At 41.4% G+C, this 19,216-nt stretch overlaps 1 protein-coding gene across 1 annotated transcript in view; it reads right to left on the bottom strand.

The window, feature by feature from the left end:
- The window catches only part of TTLL11 (tubulin tyrosine ligase like 11), a 45,242-nt gene extending 28,264 nt beyond the window's left edge, over positions 1 to 16,978 (bottom strand). The window contains 6 exon segments of the mRNA XM_066980779.1: positions 1,295 to 1,413; positions 1,939 to 2,034; positions 2,662 to 3,237; positions 9,644 to 9,777; positions 11,258 to 11,354; positions 16,656 to 16,978. Of these exon segments, the coding sequence (XP_066836880.1) occupies positions 1,295 to 1,413; positions 1,939 to 2,034; positions 2,662 to 3,237; positions 9,644 to 9,777; positions 11,258 to 11,354; positions 16,656 to 16,943 (1,310 nt within the window). The 5' untranslated portion in view covers positions 16,944 to 16,978.
- Between the last annotated feature and the right edge of the window lie 2,238 nt (positions 16,979 to 19,216).

Raw genomic sequence — 19,216 nt, 5'->3', positions numbered from 1 at the left:
AAGCTTTCAGAAAGACCATGTCTTTCTCAAGAAGCTCCACACACCGTTCGCTCTTCAATGAAATGTACTTGGAAGTAGGAGGGGTAGATCTCAGCTGAGTGAGAACGGAGCTGTCACACGACTTCCCACGTATCGTATAAGGAGCTACAGGACAATCACCTTATGCACTAACAGATAGGATTGTCTTATGGTGCAGATACACAGACATTACTCAATAGATTATGCTGAAAAAGCTGCATCACTGATGAATTCTTGCTGGGAAGAGCCCATAATTTTTCTCATGACTGACTAATCCTGTTTTAAATTATTTAGCAGTCTAAATGTATTGGAGAAGAATTCTCAGTTGGATAAGCTTTCCAGACACACACTAGCATTCCCCAGGATTTTTTGTTGCAATCATCGCTTGCCTTTTTTCCACATCCAATATGTAGTTAATGAATGCTTGACATGAAAATCAGCATTAAAAAAAATAGTTACATAATTGCAGGTTAAAAAGAAATCTTTTTCCAGCTCCAAGCACTGAAGTAATCTTAAGGGTGAAGGTTAAGTGCAGGTAACACAGCACTGATTGCTTTGCAAGACATTCTATACACTGACCACAGCAGCCTATATGTGTAGGACTGCCTCTGAAAAAATATTTTGATCTAATAATAATATTACAATAGCACTTGTAAATATTATCAGTCATGTCTTGTTCAAGGGACTCTTTAGCATGTATTAAAGAAATGTTCCTATACAATTCTTTTGAGTATTTCTTTCTAAAAAAGGACAGCAAAATTACCCTTGAAATCAACACATAACATGAGAAACATATTTAAGCTTGCCAATAAGTGACAAAAGAAGAACCAAATAGATATCCTGGTACGGAGGCAGGCTTATAAACAAAAACATTAATAAATAAATATATCACCTTTTCATGTCTCTAAGGAACGGCTTACAACAAGGTGCTTCCTTAAAACAGAAGGCATTAAGTCTCTCAGACTGATCTTACCACAAGCATTTCTGTGCAAGCTGCAACAGGCAGTTCCTCTCATTTCTAGATGAGTTTATACACTGGAAATAACCAACAGATGTACCTGGCACTTCCACAAATGTGAGTATTCATTTTTGTATCAAGCCACTGATTAATATCCTACAAGCTTTTTTGAAAGAATTAACACTGTGGATGCAAAAGAAGTCACACAAGGACAGCTGGGAGCACAGTTTCCTGGATAAACTAACATAATTGAGAAAAAGTATTTTGTTTTTGTAATTATTGCAAGGTGCAAATAAAAAAAAAGGTCAAAACACTTACTGGATATCTTTTCTCTTCTTTTTCTGAGGGTCCACTAGACGAAGAGTGTCTCTGATAACAGCTACTTTCACTTCTTCATCAACAGGGCTTGGGACATTTTCAAATACCCCAGGAGAGAGCTTTAATTTACAAAAGGATACAATTACTCAGTGAAGAACAGAGCATTACCTACTCTACATCTTTTAAAAATTTATGCATATCATATACATTTTAAATACACAGTGATAGATTACAGAACACTTGAAGAATAAGCAAATACCTTAATATTTTAGTATATTACAACAGCTTTTAGTTATTTCTCTGGTAAATCAAGATTTAAAAAAAAGGAGATTGTTGCCAATGTTACCATTTATATTATGTATAAAAATATGAAAAAAATAGCAATCCTCTAAATACAATTAAGTCAACTGAAGAGGATGTTGAATAAATGTATTTATGACAAAGATGATGGAAAGCTTTCACAATTCCAATAAGTCATATTTCAAGGGTATAAGATTAGCAATGATTTCAAAGCAGGGAATTACAAAAAACCTTGGAGGTTTCATATCAGCAAACAGCTTTCATCTTTCAAACAAGGAAAAGGACCAGAAAACCAACCCTAAACAATTTCATTCCAATATCACAATCACGTTGAGAAGTCTTACCTCTTGCTCATGTTCTATTCTCATGCTGGGATTTGCATTTACTTCTAGTAACATGGGCTTCAAGTTTTTCATCAGGAGAATGTCAAAGCCTAAAATCTGTGCACAACAAGCAGCATGTTACTTTCCTTCTACTTATGGTGTTCTTCCAGAGAACGCAATGGTCATCCAAATATCAACATTTGGTTAGAATAAACATTTGAGCAACAAAAGAAATAACTGAAAATCACAACATATTGCTGAATAATTACTCCAGCCATTCGTCTTTGATCTTACTGCCTACTTTCACACTACCCCCATCTCTAAATAGTGCATCTGTCAACACAGAATTTCAGCACCAATTACGATTGGGTCTTAAAACTGCCATTGTCATAGCTCCATTGGGTAATGGCAAAGCTTCATAGATATAATATCTAGAAGATGGAACCTGGAGTGAATACTGATATTAACGATTGATCCCCCATTAAAAGTTCTCCATATGTTTACAGCCAGAATTAACATAGGTCAGGTGACTGAGATTTGTAAGGTAAAACCTGGGTGAGGAGAACCTAAGCTGGGAGCTCACACAACGCATTGCCCAGTTTGCATCTGCTACTCCTCTTTCCACTACATCCAACCAGTGATCAGCAGCAAAACTAAAAGCAGCTTTTAGAAAAGGAAGGACAGATCCAGAAAATTAATCCATGCACAGAGCTAACTGCATCCCTAACAAAAATCTCAACCCACCTGGAAGCAAGTTGGCCCAGGCTTTCCCGCCGGTATGTCGGACTGATAGTAAACCTTCAGTTCTGGAGTCAGTGCAATAATTGTTTTAATCACCAATGAAATTATATCTGACCAAACCTTTTTGACATCAGCTCCTCTGGAAGACAGTCTGCACAGAATGCTTGAAAATGTCCTCTTGCTGCCAGTGTTTGCATTGTCAGAATGGATGAAATTCCCACTATGGATATTTAGTGAATAATTGGTTAAGTGCATAAAAACCTGGTGCAAATTTTTTACAGTGGGCTCTTGATAGGGCTCTGTACAAAATCTAGAAAGTCCATCTTTGGCTATATAAATCTCTAAGGGTTCTAAAGATTTCAGTAAGACATAAAGACGAATATCAAATTTCAGCTTGTCAACAAGCAGGGGTTTGCAAATATATTCCTGGACCACAGCTGGCCGGCTCTGGAGGCTTCCCGTCAGTCTGACGTCACTTGGGTCTTTAACGAGGTAGATTCCATCCCCCTGGCACCCTCCATCAGGTTTTACAATAAAAGTAGGCTTCCAGGATGGATCGCTCTCTTTCATCATCTGAACCTAGGAGGAAAAGAATTATAAAGAAGGACACTAACTAGGGGGAAGAAGGGCTGATACTATGAAAGCCAAAAAATTGCATTCATAAACAAAATAAATCACACGATCACATCACTATAGTAGTGAACACCATACAAAAAAGGCAGAAGATAAACAGTACTGACAAGCACAAAAACGAACATGAGTGGAGAGTTACCAGTGCAGATAAAAGGGCTTTTTATTTAACAAGCCATTGTATTAATGATTCCAGGAACTTGTTACGCACCCATTTACAGAATGAAATGCTGTATATAACTCATGAGGTCCATTCTACTAGTCATTAGTGTGTATGAAACTGCAAAGTTAAACTTCTGTGTTGCATTTGGAACAATTATTGACAAAAATAATCATTAACCTAAGGAAAAAGCACCGTATTTATTGAGGCATGAATGCAATACAGGAAGAAAAGAAGATAAAGTAAAACTTTGGCACCGATAATATCTTTTTCTACCACTAGATGTTTTTTCACAGTCAAGATACCCAATATTAGTAAAACTAAGGAATATTGAGCCACATGCAGATATTGAGCAAACACCACAAGTTTACAAAATAAAACGTACAGTTTATGCTTCAGTTGCTACCTACCACCATTCTCCAAAATGAAGTTTTTTCTAAATTACACCATAATTTCTCTCAGGCCTGGCATGCGATTACCAGCTTTCTATCCAATACAAGAGAAAAAAATCTATCACTATTTCAACAACTCATACCAGTGGCTTTGATTTGTATTGAGAAAGTCTGTTCATTTCTCATGACAATTCAGATGCTTTCTTTAGATGTACCTAGTGTGAAACGAGGATGGAATAAAGTTGGGGGAGAATTTGACGGTGTTCAGTAACAAACGGAAACCTCTGGATGAATCTGCACAGCACTCCATGCCTGGACTGTCACTTCCTCCAGCTAGTGCAGATGTTCAGTCCGTGTTCCCACGTTCACCGTTTCTGTGGTGGTTCAGCATGAAACACAGTGCACTCTAGCGTATGAGCTCACAAGCAGCTAACACCAACATCTACACAGACATAATGCATTTTAATAGTCAAAAAAGCTTAGAGAAGTCAATAAAGAAGATGCATTTCACCTCCTTCGCAGAGAATTGCTTCCAGTTTGCGTATTTCTTTAAAAATGCATCAATTACTCTGTAGTGCTAACAAATTACGTTAATAGAATAATTCCAGAAAACATCATTTCTACAGTCACACATTCACAAATGAACTTACTCTGTTATGAGGCCCTATCTGAGTAAGATGTAAGATGAAACTCAAAAGTGATTTCTGTAAAGAGAATTACAGGATCACAGAGAGGGTCTATATCTTCACAGAGAAAGTGGTAATAATAAATAAAGTTCTAAAACTCAAATCTAGATCCTAACGCCTCATCTTCAAGAAGCCATCGAGTCTGAACCTTTTGCTCAATCCCTCTGTGATTTGTGCATGCTGACATCAGCAACTTGATTTCTGGGGCATAAACAGGGCTTGGCACTTTAACAGAAAACAGCCTTTTACAGGCACCAGCTTCTTGGAAACAACAATAACATATTTGAAGTTTGGGGGTTAAGAAACTAATGGGAGTCGCATAAAGAATTCACCGAAAAAAAGACGACATTTTTCTTCCCTAGAGAAGCAGTTATCTTTAAGAAAAATCAGACAGTTCCTTTTGGAACAGACTGTGTTAACGGCTGGCAGAAATAAACATACGTATTGTAATAAGGTTGTTTTGGCCTTTGAATGGTTAAGCTGATACATTCATTTAGCAGGGAAAGTTCAAAGCTAGTATCATTCCCAACTGGATACAGTGAAACAGAGTTAAATATGACATCAATAACCACCAAACTAAAATCTGCATTTTTGTAAACTACATATATTTACTCAAAACTTTTTCTATCAGAGAAAAGAGCAATTATGCCATCTAAATTGCCTACAAAGTTCACATTCCCAAGTAGCAAACCTAAACTTTGCAAGCTTCAAAGCATTTTATTTGAAGACAAAAAAAAAATCAGAAAGATAAACTAGGTCACTGTAAGGACTTGACACAACTGCTGAATATCAGATCTCTGATGTTATACGCATATCTCCTGCTGCCTAAAAAAAGTTTTTGTTTATTTATCACTTGTAGAGCAAAAGTAAGAACAATAGACATTTGGATGCCTCAAACAAGAGAAGTGAAATTGAGAATGAAAGTCAGGAAGAATTTAAAGTTACCTAAGATGAATTTTAAACACTATTCATATAAATAAGCAAAACATGTAGCAAGGAAAGAATATGAACACAGTTAAGCCCGTGAAGTTAACATGTTTCAGCCTCCAGAGGCATCCAAGCCAAAAATGTAGCTACCTGAGGTCCTGGCTGACCAAAGACTTGTGCACAATCTCTGCAAGTGCAGACAGCACCGGGGGTGCTCACTGCCATCAGGGCCTGTTTGGTAACTGGAATGGTAATTTAGTGATCCACTGGCATAGACCGAGAGAGAACCCAGGGAGTGGTACTATCTGCAGTTGGTTTGGAGGTCAAGGACTGAGCAAGCAATGGAAAACAAACTGCCGTGTCACCCACTCTGGCAGTCCTTTAAGTTCACGGTAAAGCAACAGCACCCTAGTGAGGAGCCCGCTGCAGCTCAATCCGGTTCTATTGCTGTTCTCTGCATTCAGATGCAATCCCAAAGGGTGTAAGTCTAGCAGCACTGCATTCGCAAACACTTAGCAGGAAAGACATTGCTAGAGCACAAACTGTAAATTTCAAAATGTAACTATAAAATTCAAATCTCAGTTCATCTCCTGGTCCTTTTACCAGTGAAGGATAACCCTCCCATTCCGCGACATAAAGCTGCGTACTGGAGGATTCTTTCTAGCTCACACTTTGTTCAAGTCAGTATCCCAGAAAGATACGTGGCTAATCTTGAACCTCCACAACTAAACATGCTCTACTATGATTCGAGCCGTACATACAAAGTGGCAATCATGGTCTACTAGGGCAGAAATAATAAAGAACCCTTTGAAATGAACAGGGCAATCTGCCTGCTGTTCCCCATGTCTACCATACACGCCTCAGGCTATTTTTGCTCTGCTGCAGCAGTACTTTTTCAAAAAAGATAATGCTTTCTGGGGACTATTGTTACAGATGCAACAGCGACCTGCTTTTGAAATCCTGCGTTTTAACAATCATTGGTTGCTGTTTGAGGTCAGAACAAGATTTGTGTTTACTACAGAGAGAGGCCAGGATATCGTACAAGTCTAAATGCCACGTGCTCCTTACATGCTGGCTTCAAAGAATAAAGCAAGACAATTCTCTGTTTTGTTCTCATCATCAAACAAGATAACTCATTTCTCTGACCAGCAAAGACAGCAGGAACATCATATAAGAAGTCTGCCGAGAGAACAGACGACTTGCATTTCGTTATAGACTAATTGAGGAAAGATTCAATGCATTTCAGTTTCAGGTTTGTCTTCTTGTTTCTAAATTAAAATTCTTGTGATATTAAATGCAATCATGCTTCCATAACATACCACAAGGATACACAAATGACAAAGTAACCCCACTGATTCGCTCAGGGAAGCCATTCTAGGGGAAGGAGGAAAAAAAAACACATAAGATTAAGACCTTTGTTGGAAATAATCAGAGCTAGACAAGTTAATTTCATATAATGGCTTCTCATATTATGATAGATCAAAATCTCATGCTTAACTCTTTGCATTTAACTGCAAAAGAAGTAACTTCCCGAGGTCCACAACAAAGCCTATCACAACTGGTGTATTATGGCACTACGTCCACACTTCCTCTAGCCATTTGTCTTTCCAGACCGGTATTTGAGCACCTTTCCAGATCTGCTTCAAAAGTGTTTTGGGTATTATTCAGGCCTTCTATGCCATCAAAACATGCCAGACAAAGTATACCGGGGAAATAATAATCTGGAGTCAATCCGTTTTTCAGCAGACCAAGCGGCTTGAAGAACAAAGATGGTTTCTTGATCTTCAAGAAAATTCTCAACGGTCATCCTGAAATTCTCCACAATCGCCTCAACTGCATTCTGTCAAACTCCCTTTATGAGGCAGCTTGTCCAGACTGAGAAAAATCAGTCATATAGGAAAATTAGTTTAAATGAAATTACATACTGTAATTAGCTTGACAGAAGGAAATTATTTTTAAAAACATGCTAACCGCTTACAGCCAACAGCAAGAAGAGAGTTAGATATCTAATGGTGTGAAAATCTGATTCAGTTGCAGGTTCTCTCTTTGTGAGGAAAACACTGGCTGAATGAAATAGTATCCCCAAAAAATACATATAATGGGCTATAAGACTTGACAGCACAAAGAATGGAATATTCATGCCTATGCCTAAGAGGTATCCAAAAGCTGAAACCTGATTAAGCCACCAAAAATGCACTGTGCTGGAAATTAGACTGTCCAAATTAGATTCTTATTAAAAATTAATCACACTAGGCCTATTCATCATCCTCACAGAGAACAGAAAGAAGGTAGTAAGAGAGCAGTCAAGGTCTTGGTTTGAATCCCAAGCTAGTTACTTTTCAGAAATTGGAATTTCCTAACAGAAATGAGTTATCACACAGACTCCAACAGATTCTTCTCTAACAGTTAGCAAAGTAGTGATGACTGCAACACTCGAGAGACTTGCTTATCTGTAACTCATCTCCATTATGGTGGCACCTTAGTAGAGAATGTTTTAAATGGCTTAAGAACAGTAAATATTTAAAATAGACACATACATATTTACTAAGTAAAAATAACTTTTAACCCCTTATTAAAAATTCTCATCACCATTTCAGTTTAATATAAATGGCACCAAGGGATCTACCATTTTCTTGGTATTTCCCAGCATGAAGCTTATCCACAACAAACTTAAGAGTGCAGTTCTCTCATCGATTACTGTTTTTTAAAGCATGGAAGGTTAACGCTAGGTTAATTTTTGTGTTTTCTAGCTGGATGTAGGTATGAAGGAAAGTGGGAAAATGAAGAAGCTGACAGCACTTTTGTTTTGTACTTTCTTGTTTTAGAGGACTTACATTACAAACTCATGTTAAGCCAAACACACTCTTACAACATAAAATATAATGTTTGATAACAAGAACTATGCTTCTCTCAAACACAGATGGAAAAACATATGCAAAGGAAACTCCTAGGAGTGTGTTACTGGACATCTGTTATTCTTGGAACAAAAACCAAATCATTTTCACTCCAGCAACCGTTCAACCAGAGAAAAGTATTTATTCGCAGTGCCACCTGCTGACAGCGTGCATGTCTGTCTGTGCATTTAACCTGATGTACAGACCACATTGCTACGTGCTGCTCAGTTAGTCAGTGCCTTGTAACTGAGACAGGCATGGTTCCCAAAAGAATCATAGCTAAAACCCCAGTGCGCCATTTTGAAAGTTTACTTCCAAGTTATTTTCACTTATCTACCTGTCATTTCTAAACTTGTTGGATAATTTACACTCCTTTTTACAAATTGGCCTTACATCTAAAGCAATAAAGCTGTGAAGTACTACTGGGATTTTATTCATTTTTACTGTTACCAGTAGCACCACGGCAGTGACCCAGCACACTTGAGGAGTATATATTTAAAAGATAGATGTTCATGGATTTAATTGGATTGTGGGTATGGTAATTATCTAGAAAGTAACATACAGACTTCATTAGACTTCTGTGCTGTATCTTCTTCTCTCACTTTGCCAAGCAAAGGATACTGTAGAATACAAGAATGCACTGGGCAAGTCAGATGAGGCTAAAACAAGCACATGTAATTTTAAAACTATTCGTAATAATAGGACCGAGCACCAACAGACAGCACTTTTTTATCCTCGGAAAAAAAGCTGAATAAGCATGGCATTTTATCACATTCTGAATAATTAAACAAAGAAACAGCTTGACGAGATTTAAACAAGCATCTACTCAGGAAGGTACGAGTATATTTAACAACAAACTATAAAACTTTGTTTTGAAGAATTCAGATGAAATGGACAGGATGGACAAGGAACACTTCATCAGTAATGAACCTGATGAGATAGCACATTCCACACACTACTGTGCTGAAACTCCTTTAGTCCTTTTACACTCAGTGGAATATGCAGGGAAAGGGATTATGTTTCTATCATCTAATGTCCAGACAACTCTTCTGGTATTGCAGAGAAGCTTTTTTTTTTTTTTTTAATTTTTTTCCTAGAACATAATCAAAAGCAGTTCATCCTGACTATGTCTGATCTCAAGCAAATTGAAAAAATACCATAAGTAGCACCTAAGTGTGATTTTAAATAATCTGGTATGTATGAAAAACTTACGAATGACATGGTGACAACAAGTATATGATGTCTATGGCAACATCCAACAAGTTATATGTATCGTTCTCAGTAAAAGTAATCTACCTCATCCACAAAGAGGGGAAATTCTTCTGGCAGAATCCAGGATCGAGGATAGAAGTTATATTCTACAGGAAACAGATCTTGCATTGTTCTCACTGCCCGGCTCAGTGTAATTTTACGTACCATCTCTGTCATGCCTGGGAAAAATAACAGACAGTATTTAAGAGTGATGAGGACTCCACACTGAAGTCTCATCCTGAAAGTAAATTGTCGCATCATTACTCACCCTACTGGTAGGCACTACAGCCACTGCTCTCAATAAAGCTGAAAACCTTTCCAAGTTTTTAATCTGACAAAATACCTGTAGCATTTTCCTGACACATTACCTATTATATTACCATATCACGCAAGAAAAAGATCAATTTGATTCTCCAAAACTTAGAATAAAGAGAGGGAAAGCTCTAGTCCCGTAGCAACTTCTGTCTTTGCTACAATCCAAAATTACAGCCCTAGCCTGCTAATATTCCAGGAATAGGAAACAATGTCACTTAAATATAATCTACCACTTTGTGTTTACTTCCCACTCCTTTATGTAACTATCAGAAAGAACAGGCTGCTCTGTGAGCAGCAGAACTTACAAAGCCTGCTTTCTGCAGCTTTCAATCTCATGCTTGGATCTCCCAGGACTGGAGCATTCCAGGTTATTCTCCTGTGTTGATTGCATGCTTTTAAACATTACAACTAGGTCATGCTGCAGCTTCTGTCTCTGCGAGAGCAGAATGTGTGGGCTTTCTTTGCCCTTCTTCAATAGAAGGAAGTCAGTAAAATCCAGCATCAAGTTAGAGAAACATTCCCGGAAACCACTTCTAGTTCTGAAGGACTCCGTGTTTCTTGACTGCTGTGCACTCCATTCACTCACCATGAGAACCCACAACACAGAGATAACACTGAGATTTAAACCCCCAGAAAACTATACCATTTCCTATTTGAATGTGAACTGCTCATAGACAGGAGAAAGTTAAGGTAAATAGAGCATCAAGTTCGATATCCGAGGTTTCTTATTCTCACAGAATACTAACAGCAGCAGTAAATCTGAAGTAAAGCGCTTAGATAAGTCAATACCTAAGCTCCTTGCTCTTATTTAGAGAGATTTCGACAGAGATTAAACAACAAAAAAGGGAGTTTAAAAAAAGTAGAATAGTCATAATAAGATGAGGGCTGGCAAGAACTCTTCAATATTAAAAATCCATTTGAGTAGCTCTGCTTTGAGCTTCTTTCTGAGCTAGACCAAAGTATGAAGCAAAATAGATTCTTTCCAATCTGAAAAAAAAAATAAATCCAAGGATACAGCACCACTATCAATTATGCTATCAATAATTGCATAGTTAGTCCACTTAAATCATAACCTAAGACTTTTTTTCCCCCCTAAATTCATATATGAATATATTCTTTTAATTAAAACCTCTTCCTCTGTAAAACAAACTTCAGTTCACAAATTGCTTAAGGTACGCATTCTGGTATTCACACCCCCCTAAGCAGATTTCACCTACCAAAAATAATATGCTAAAAATACTATCAGCTGGTTAGGCAGATGACTCTCACAGAAAATAGTAAGCCCAATAACAATTAATCATGTTTTGTAAGCACTCGTTCAAAATAGAAACATAAATAAGGTACCTGGAAACTTGTTGACTTGACCTGAGAATATATCATTATCGTGAAATGACACCCCGTGCCAATAGATATCGCATGGCAAGCGTCTGCCAAGAGGAAACTGGAAAAGAGAAGGAGACAAGTTTTGAAGCAAACTGGCAATACTCATTCATTCCTTATTTTTCTAAATGCTCATATTACATACAAATCATTCAAGAATAGTACTCTGTCAATTGAAACATGCTCTGTATTGTGGTTGCAAAACTAAGAACATTTTTATCAGTTCAAGGCAGTTAAGTTCAAGATGTTGAATGGGAAAAGGCTTATAGAAGCAAAAAAAAAACAACTGCTGAGGCACAGGATCTATCTGAGAAATTTAGAGCTTGTTATCAACAACAATTAAGGCATGACTCACTTGTAATTTGAAATACTATTACAGGGAATAAAGTTCATTAAGAAGCACTTAATTCCAGCACACGAAGGCGGCAATAGCAAATGGCTACAACTGGGAAATAAACAAAACCTGATAATGCTTTTTGCTTTGTTTTCCTTCCCAGTTTAAGGGGTGATAAGCAACCATCGAGGGAAAAAAGTCACCAGAGGTTACGAATGAATTGTCCTACTGCCAGTTACTAAGTTCTATTCTTAAATATATCACAATTTAGTACAAGCAATCCCGTGGCTTCTATTTCGTGCCCTCCCCTACAGCTCGATAATCCAAATCCCTTTTCACAGGTTGCACCCACACCAGCGGTGGCCTCGTCCCCACCGCGTGCGGCACCTCCACGTGCTCCAAGCCTCGCACGAGACATCACTGCTCCCTATTTCGGGGGACAGCCGTAGCCAGTTAGCAATGGTGTCGTAAAGTAATAGTAAGTTGCAACTGCCACGGCCTTCCTGAGCAAGCAGGTTTACATTGGTGTCCAAGCTGCAGTAAATTGAAAATGGATATTCAAGGCGTTATCTATCTCTCTATATATATTTGATTATACGTATTCATACAGTATTAATTACAGGCTATTAGTAGCTGAAAGGAATTAAAAGAAAAGCTTACAATTCAACTAATCGTTTGTTGAGCTTTCAACTGGCAAGGACTAAGGCAATTATTTCAACTGCATTAAGTATTCCAGCAACTTAAGAGCTTCTTTTCCCATTCACACAATATTTCATCATAAATGGTAAAATTGTAGAGCCAGCTTTCTGCTATCAGAAAGTTCAGTGTTTTTCACCTGAAGAGCCCTCAAACAGCATGGGCAATTACTGATAGCAAGTTTCTAATAGTAATAGCTAAAAAAAGCTACCAGCAGTAAAAACAAATGCCCTATATATATTAGCAGTTCCAACTACCTAAAGCAAAAAAAAAAATCACTAATAAAAATCAAACATTTACAAGTTCTGTTACGGTAATAGTGGTTAGTTTTGTGTAAAAACAGGTACCCTTATTTCTCCTGCTGGTTCTCTTAGACATAGTCCCTTTATTCAAAGAAACCAAAACCCAAGTGACTTTATCTGCAACCCCGTGCAGATGCCGTTAATTACCACATGGAGCGCGTTCACAGGAGCCTGCCCTGTTATTAGGTTCCATCTTCTACAAATGAACAGGCTATACTTCTGACCACAGCAATTTCAGGATACAGAAAAAAAGAAACTTATAAAGCTTTTGAATGAATTACTTCCTTCATTTGCTACTTTAATTAAAATTCCAGTTTCGGTGAATAGCTTTGAAAAATTAATCTCAAGTGCTAATTTAGCAATACATCTTTTCTCTATTTCCTTACTCCTAAGGACGAAATACCCCAAAAAGCAAAGCTAGAAGATTCTTCACTTATTCCATTATTATTCAGCCTGCAAAAACTGTTTTTGTACATGTGAAAATTAATTCTGTTAGGCTCTGAAAGACAATCAGTGGCCTTAACCTTTCCACAGGTACCTCCAGAATACAGATTCTGTGTTAGGTCTCACACTATCCTTCCCACTAAAACCTGAGCAACTTATTTATTTATTAAATGAAATGGAAATGAAAGGAACAAAATTTGCATTTATATAACACCTTTCATCTATGGAGGATATCAAAGCACTTTACAAACACTGCACAGAAATCATTTCACAACAGATGAAGAGTAAGCACCTCTGGACTGGAAAGCGGAAGCCATTTCAGCCCAGAATCAGCAATTCAGATAGCTCAGCAACTTCTCTACTTCTGACATATCAAGATTATTTGGATTTATCCAACAATAGGATCAAATTCATCTCCTGGATATGCTGGAAAGGATTCTTTATCGTCTGCACTATACTTTTACATGAGAATACTGTCTGGAAAGGAATGAACAAGTCAGGTTTTTTGGCTCGCTGCAGTGCTTGGCAGATATGAATTAATCTTGCTGGGGTAAAACGGGCCTTCTGCCACCTCCCCAGCTTCTGGCCGATGGCAAAAGCAGGGTGCAGGCAGCCCGAGGACTTGGGGTGCTCACCGCTGCCAGGGGACAGAGCTAAAAAATGTGACCGAAGCCATCCCTGCCTCCGTCTGCCTGCTCAGCCTGGTCCTACAACCCGTCCCTGCAACCAACCGCCAACCCTTCAAAGAACTCATCTAAAGTCTTTTTTATTCAGAGCTGGGGCATTTGTCGGAAAAGACAAACAGGAGGCCACAAAGTGAAGTGTTTTCACAGCTTTGACACAATTAATAATCAATCACAGTCAAGTTGTCTGACAGGTCATTTCTACCTTTTGATTGGAAGCCAATAACTTAAATTGTCTCGTGGGTCACATCAGTCTGTTCCATCACATTTAATGACAAGTTAAATGACTCGTCTTCTAGTCAGCTTCTCCTAGCATAAAATTTCAAACTATTTTATGCCTCTGTGCAGCTACTGAACAGCAAGACAAATGAAACGCTTGATGTTGGGACAGTTGATGCCTGACACATCTGCTTCTTCCATTTTCCTAGTAATTGAAAGCTAGCCAAATAAAATAATTTATTAAGCAATGAATAAACTCAGGATGCAAGCTCAATTTGTGCCCATTATTGCATTTGGCATATCATGTTCATTTAAAGAATCTGACACGCTAAATCAGATCGTCCAATCTAGCAATACCAGTAATTGCTTTGCTGGCATGCCCATTAACGTTCTGCAATGCTTTTTAAAAGGTCCACCCTGTACGTGGATAAACTGCTCACCGGTATTAGCCACGCTTAGTCTTTTTTTTTTCCTGTAGTGGCATTTAACACTAATATAATCAGGGAGCATACTGCAACTACAGCCTGCTACTGAAACAAAGCCCTTCTGGCAAGTCAAGGGAACCACAGAAAGGAAATTTCAGGATGTACAACTTCAAACAAAAGCCTGCATGACGCTGACATAATGCTATCCATCGGACAGAAAAAGCTATCAGTGAAAAGTAGTCCACTTTAAAAGCCTCGTATAACACCTGCCCAAGAAAACATTCAAGGCAACACATCCAGCAGCAAACATACAGAACAGAAACAAAGTGAAAGCAGCAACGGGAAAGGATGTAAGACGTGGTGAGAGAGAAGGGCCAAATATACCAAATCAAAGCCCAAAATGCAAACAACTGGAGAAGCATTACAGAGTGAAAAAGAGTGAAATACCAGCCCCTAAACCATTGGTATTTCAATATACACATTTCATTAATACCTCTAAGATTTTTTTTCACGTTATTTTTAAGGACCATTCAAGAAACTATGTGCGTTCCCTCCACCAGTCCTGCTGTAACAGTGACCCTGTTTCCAAGGCTCTTTGGACATCAGTGATAATTATTTGAACACCACAGTGCTATTTTGCTAACTATTTGAGAGGAAAAGCATTCAAAATGTTATGCAAGTTCACCCAAAGAGGTTTCCCTGAATTTCTCTTCTTAAAGTCATTTATTTTTCTCTTCAAATCTAAACCAGATCTTGCCTACCAATTCCCTGCATCTGCTTAAGTCTGCTACCTTGAAGTCAATAGTCTGTCTTACTCCCGTGCTAGATTTTCATCCTCCTGTTTTCCACAATGCAAACAGTACTAGCTAGGAGACGTCGCTAATACTTCCCCTTTCGGTACGCCTGGGGGGATCTAAAAACTGATCTGACGCATACATTGATATGAGAAAATTGACAAAAGATAACGTCACATTCATACCTGTTGAACTCTTTACTATAATAAGCTGAAAATCCTACAGAAATATGCTGCAGGGACTTGTTTGAGAGGGATGAATTATTAGCCACCTCGATGGCACAGCCAGATGTCCCACAATTCCGTACCTGGTCATTTCTTTATTAGGAGTAAGAAAAGGCCACAGGGGGAAGCAACAGACTAAATGAAAAATATTGACCATACTAACGGATGGAGGAGAAAGAGTATTGAGGGAGGCAGTAAACAGAAAAAGATTAAGTGACGCCAGAAGCAATCGCGGTTGTGGGATACAGAGCAGGAAGAAGAATGCCGATAATGCAGCGCGGATATTCCGGAGGAACAAGAGCACGTGAAACAAGTCAGCCTGTAGGACGGCCCACCGTGCCTGGAAAATCCAGGGGGTGAGGTACACCAAACAGTAAAATCTCAGGAATCAAGACAAAATTAACACAGTGACTATGGCTCATCACCAACAGAATCGACAAGGCTAACATAAAGCAGTAACTCAGAAACACAAGAACGGTACCGTACACCCTGAGCATAAAAACTTAGCCAATAAGAACTGCAAAGAAAAATTAAATGTGAAGTGCCCCTTGTTCTGCACGACAGTTAGCACGACGTGGAGCAGAGCTGCTGACGGATCCCCGCGGGTGCACCGGGGAGAAGCGAGGTAACCGCACCGGGCTGGGGCTTCCTCCTCTGGGGCTCAACTCTGCACTGAGAGCAGCAGGGAACTGGACAGAGCTCCTGAAGCTTTTAACTCTGAAGTTAAGAACAACACAGAATGCATTGCCCGCCCCAAGTCTGTACAGATTTTCTTTATAAAGCATCAGGTGCAAAGAAATACCGGTGTCTGGTGAGCCCGGGGAAGGAGGGGGAGGCAAAAGGCAGAAGCGGGGAGCCCAAGGGCAGCTCTGAGGGGCAGGTGTGCCACCGACCACGCCGCCGCACAGAGGAACATTGCTCCCTCGGATCTCGGCCCTCTGCTTCGCTTCCCTCTTCCAAAAGGATTACAAGCACCCTTTTCTTAGCAAAGCTCCTAGAAATGCTCCCAGAAAACCATCTGTTTCCGTAAAGGTATTTATAAAGCTGCTGCGGAAAGCTGCCCTTCGCCCTCGGAGAACAATTTAGCACCTGTGACACAACACCCAGCAGAAATCTCTTCAGGGCTTACACGAGGAGTTTAAAACCACCAGTTTTGCCCCAGCTCGCCTCTTCCCGTGCCTTCGCCGCCCCCCCCCGCTCCCCGCCGGGCCGGGCCCCGGCCGCAGCCCCCCGGCGCCCACCTCCCTCCAGCGCAGCTGCCTCAGGCTGATCTTCAGCGCCTCCAGCGACGTCTTGGCCTTGGAGCTGTCCACCGTGACGCGGGGCCGCCGCCGCCCGCCTCGGCCCCCTCCCGCCTCCGCTCCGCGCCCGCCCGAGGCCCGCCCGCGGCACGGCCCCGCTGCCTCCCGCTCCTCCTCGTCCTCCTCCCGCCGGGCGGGCAGGGCCGGGGACCCCGGGGCCTCCGTCGCCTCCCGGGCTGAGGCGCAGCCCCCGGTCCCGGTCCCGGTCCCGCTCCCGGCCGCCTCCATCCCGAGCCGCCGCCGCCGCCTCGGCCCGGCCCCGGGCCCCGGCCCGCCCCCGCGCGTTGCCATGGCGACGCCGACGCCCGGGCGGGCGGGGCGGCGGACGGAGCGCGCGAGGGGTCAGCCGCCGCCGGTGCGGCGACGTCGCGACGCCGCCTCCGCCATGTTGGGAGCGGGCAGGGGCCGCCCGCCCTTGCCGGGGAGGCCATTTCGGAAAGGGGCGGGGCGCGGCGGCCATGTTGGAAGCGGGCGGCGGTGGCCGTCAGCCGGCGCCTGTCAGCCGTGGGGCTGCGGGGCTGGCACGTCCCCTGTCCCGGTCAGTGCGGGCGGGCGGCGCCCACGTCCCCTTACACCGAGATAAATCAGGGGCTTTCTGCTGTGGGCTGCCACTGGGCATCGGCCCCTTTTCCTTGTCCTTGTCCGGTGATACCCAGCTTGCTGCCCTGGACTGATGGCCACTGTATGATTAAATAGTTTCTGTATCTACCCGAATTATTTGTACTGAAAGCTGCCTGGAGAAGCTGCTCTGGAGGTGTATGGCTGGCAGACCGACACTGGGCCTGTTGCTCGGGCACACGCTGCCTGAATGGCTCTGCAGCCCCAAATCCGCAGGGTTTGTCCTGGAAACACCTCCCAGGGCTCCTGCGCTCAGGGTGCGTTCAGTGCTGCACGACTCCGGCTGAATACCGTGCTCCTGGAGTCACTCGAAAGAGCCATCTCTGTATTTAAACACGCTCCTACATTGCTGGAGGGAATCAAAAGCACAGCGAGAAAACACAAAAAAACGATTTGTCGTTTACAGTGCCAATAACTAACAATAGTACGTGCAGTTGTGTGAACCCCGCACAATATTAATTTACCAGACACGATTAATCTGAGAACACGCGAGGGAACGGCCCGGTGTCCCGAAGGACAGCAAAACACAGAGACGGGCAACGCCAGAAGCGGGACGGGGCCAGGAGGCTGCGTGGGGCCGGCTCGGGCAGGAGGTGGCGCTGCGCCCCCTGCAATGGGGCTCGAGGGGGGGGACAGAGCCGGGAATTACCCGCATCCCGTGACATTGCTGTCCCCAGGCTCGTTTTCTCGGTCTGTAGAAAGGGCAGGACTGAAACAGTATGTCAGGGGGAAAAAAAATCACTTGAATGAAAGCTAAACTTAAATAAATGCAGCAGAATTTGGGACTTCCAGTTAGCTATGAGTTAAAATAGAAATGTCATGTCAGGAGGATTAAGCTCCTGACTCGGGAACTCCAAAGACCAGGATGAGAGGTGCACGTATCTTTTACCTGCTCGACCAGGTTTAGAAACATCTGGATTAATGTCTCGCTCTCATCTCATGCTTCCCGGTAATTTTACAGAAATCAAGGCACAGCGTCACTCCCTGTCACAGGACGTGCGGACCCTTTTCCACAAATCATCAGCAGTTTACAAAGAAAGTTTGTTCACCCAGATACTCTCTAACAGCCAACTAGAGCATCAGCTGCATTCCTAACAGTGCCTGTGTTTTTTCAGTGCCTCGCCCATCTTCTGCCATTCACCCTTGTAGGCAAAGAAACTAATTAATTCATTATTTACAACATTGTGTCTTACAACGTGACGTGACCAGGAAAGTGAGATCGCAGCTCGCTCTTGCTTGCTCTCTGGTTGATATTAAATGACTTGCTTTTTTTATAGCTGAGACAATTCATAATTGAAAAGTTGGGAGCATTTCACTGTGCCAACAGGAGCTCGGCGGGGCTATAACTTCAGCAGCGAAGGTCTGTCCGGGGATTGCCTTTTCTGCGTGCTTCAAAAAACACTGTTTAAGGGCACATCCTGGCTGTCTCACCAACCACCACCAGATGGGAGCAACTGTTGGTGTCTGCCAACAGGAGTGTGATTTAAGGTGGTGACCCGACTCGGGCTGCCTCTGATTTTACTGCCAGGCTCCTGGATGAACACTTTTAAAAACGTATTTTAGAGATTTATCATCACCTATGCCAGCAGTGCTGAAGGAAAGCCAGGGAAATAGTTAAGATGGGTCAAGGCACTATGAGACTTTGGAGCACGGGAAATCCCAAACTAAATGATTGCAAAGGAAAAATATTTGTGTATCTAATTATTACATATCCACATTTCTTATAGCCTAATAAGGTACTAGTGCTTTCTCTATCAGAACAGCTGTAATACATCAGATACCTGGTTTGCAGTGTGTAGTATGGATAAAACCTTCATTTCATGTTGAGATAAATAGGGATGGTCTGCGGTGTACAGCATGAAGCCTGACTGTGCATGATACTT

Source organism: Anser cygnoides, chromosome 20 (genome assembly GCF_040182565.1).
Source record: "Anser cygnoides isolate HZ-2024a breed goose chromosome 20, Taihu_goose_T2T_genome, whole genome shotgun sequence".
Taxonomy (NCBI): domain Eukaryota; kingdom Metazoa; phylum Chordata; class Aves; order Anseriformes; family Anatidae; genus Anser; species Anser cygnoides.
The sequence above is the reverse complement of the archived record's forward strand: the minus strand, read 5'-3'. Positions and strand labels throughout refer to the sequence as shown.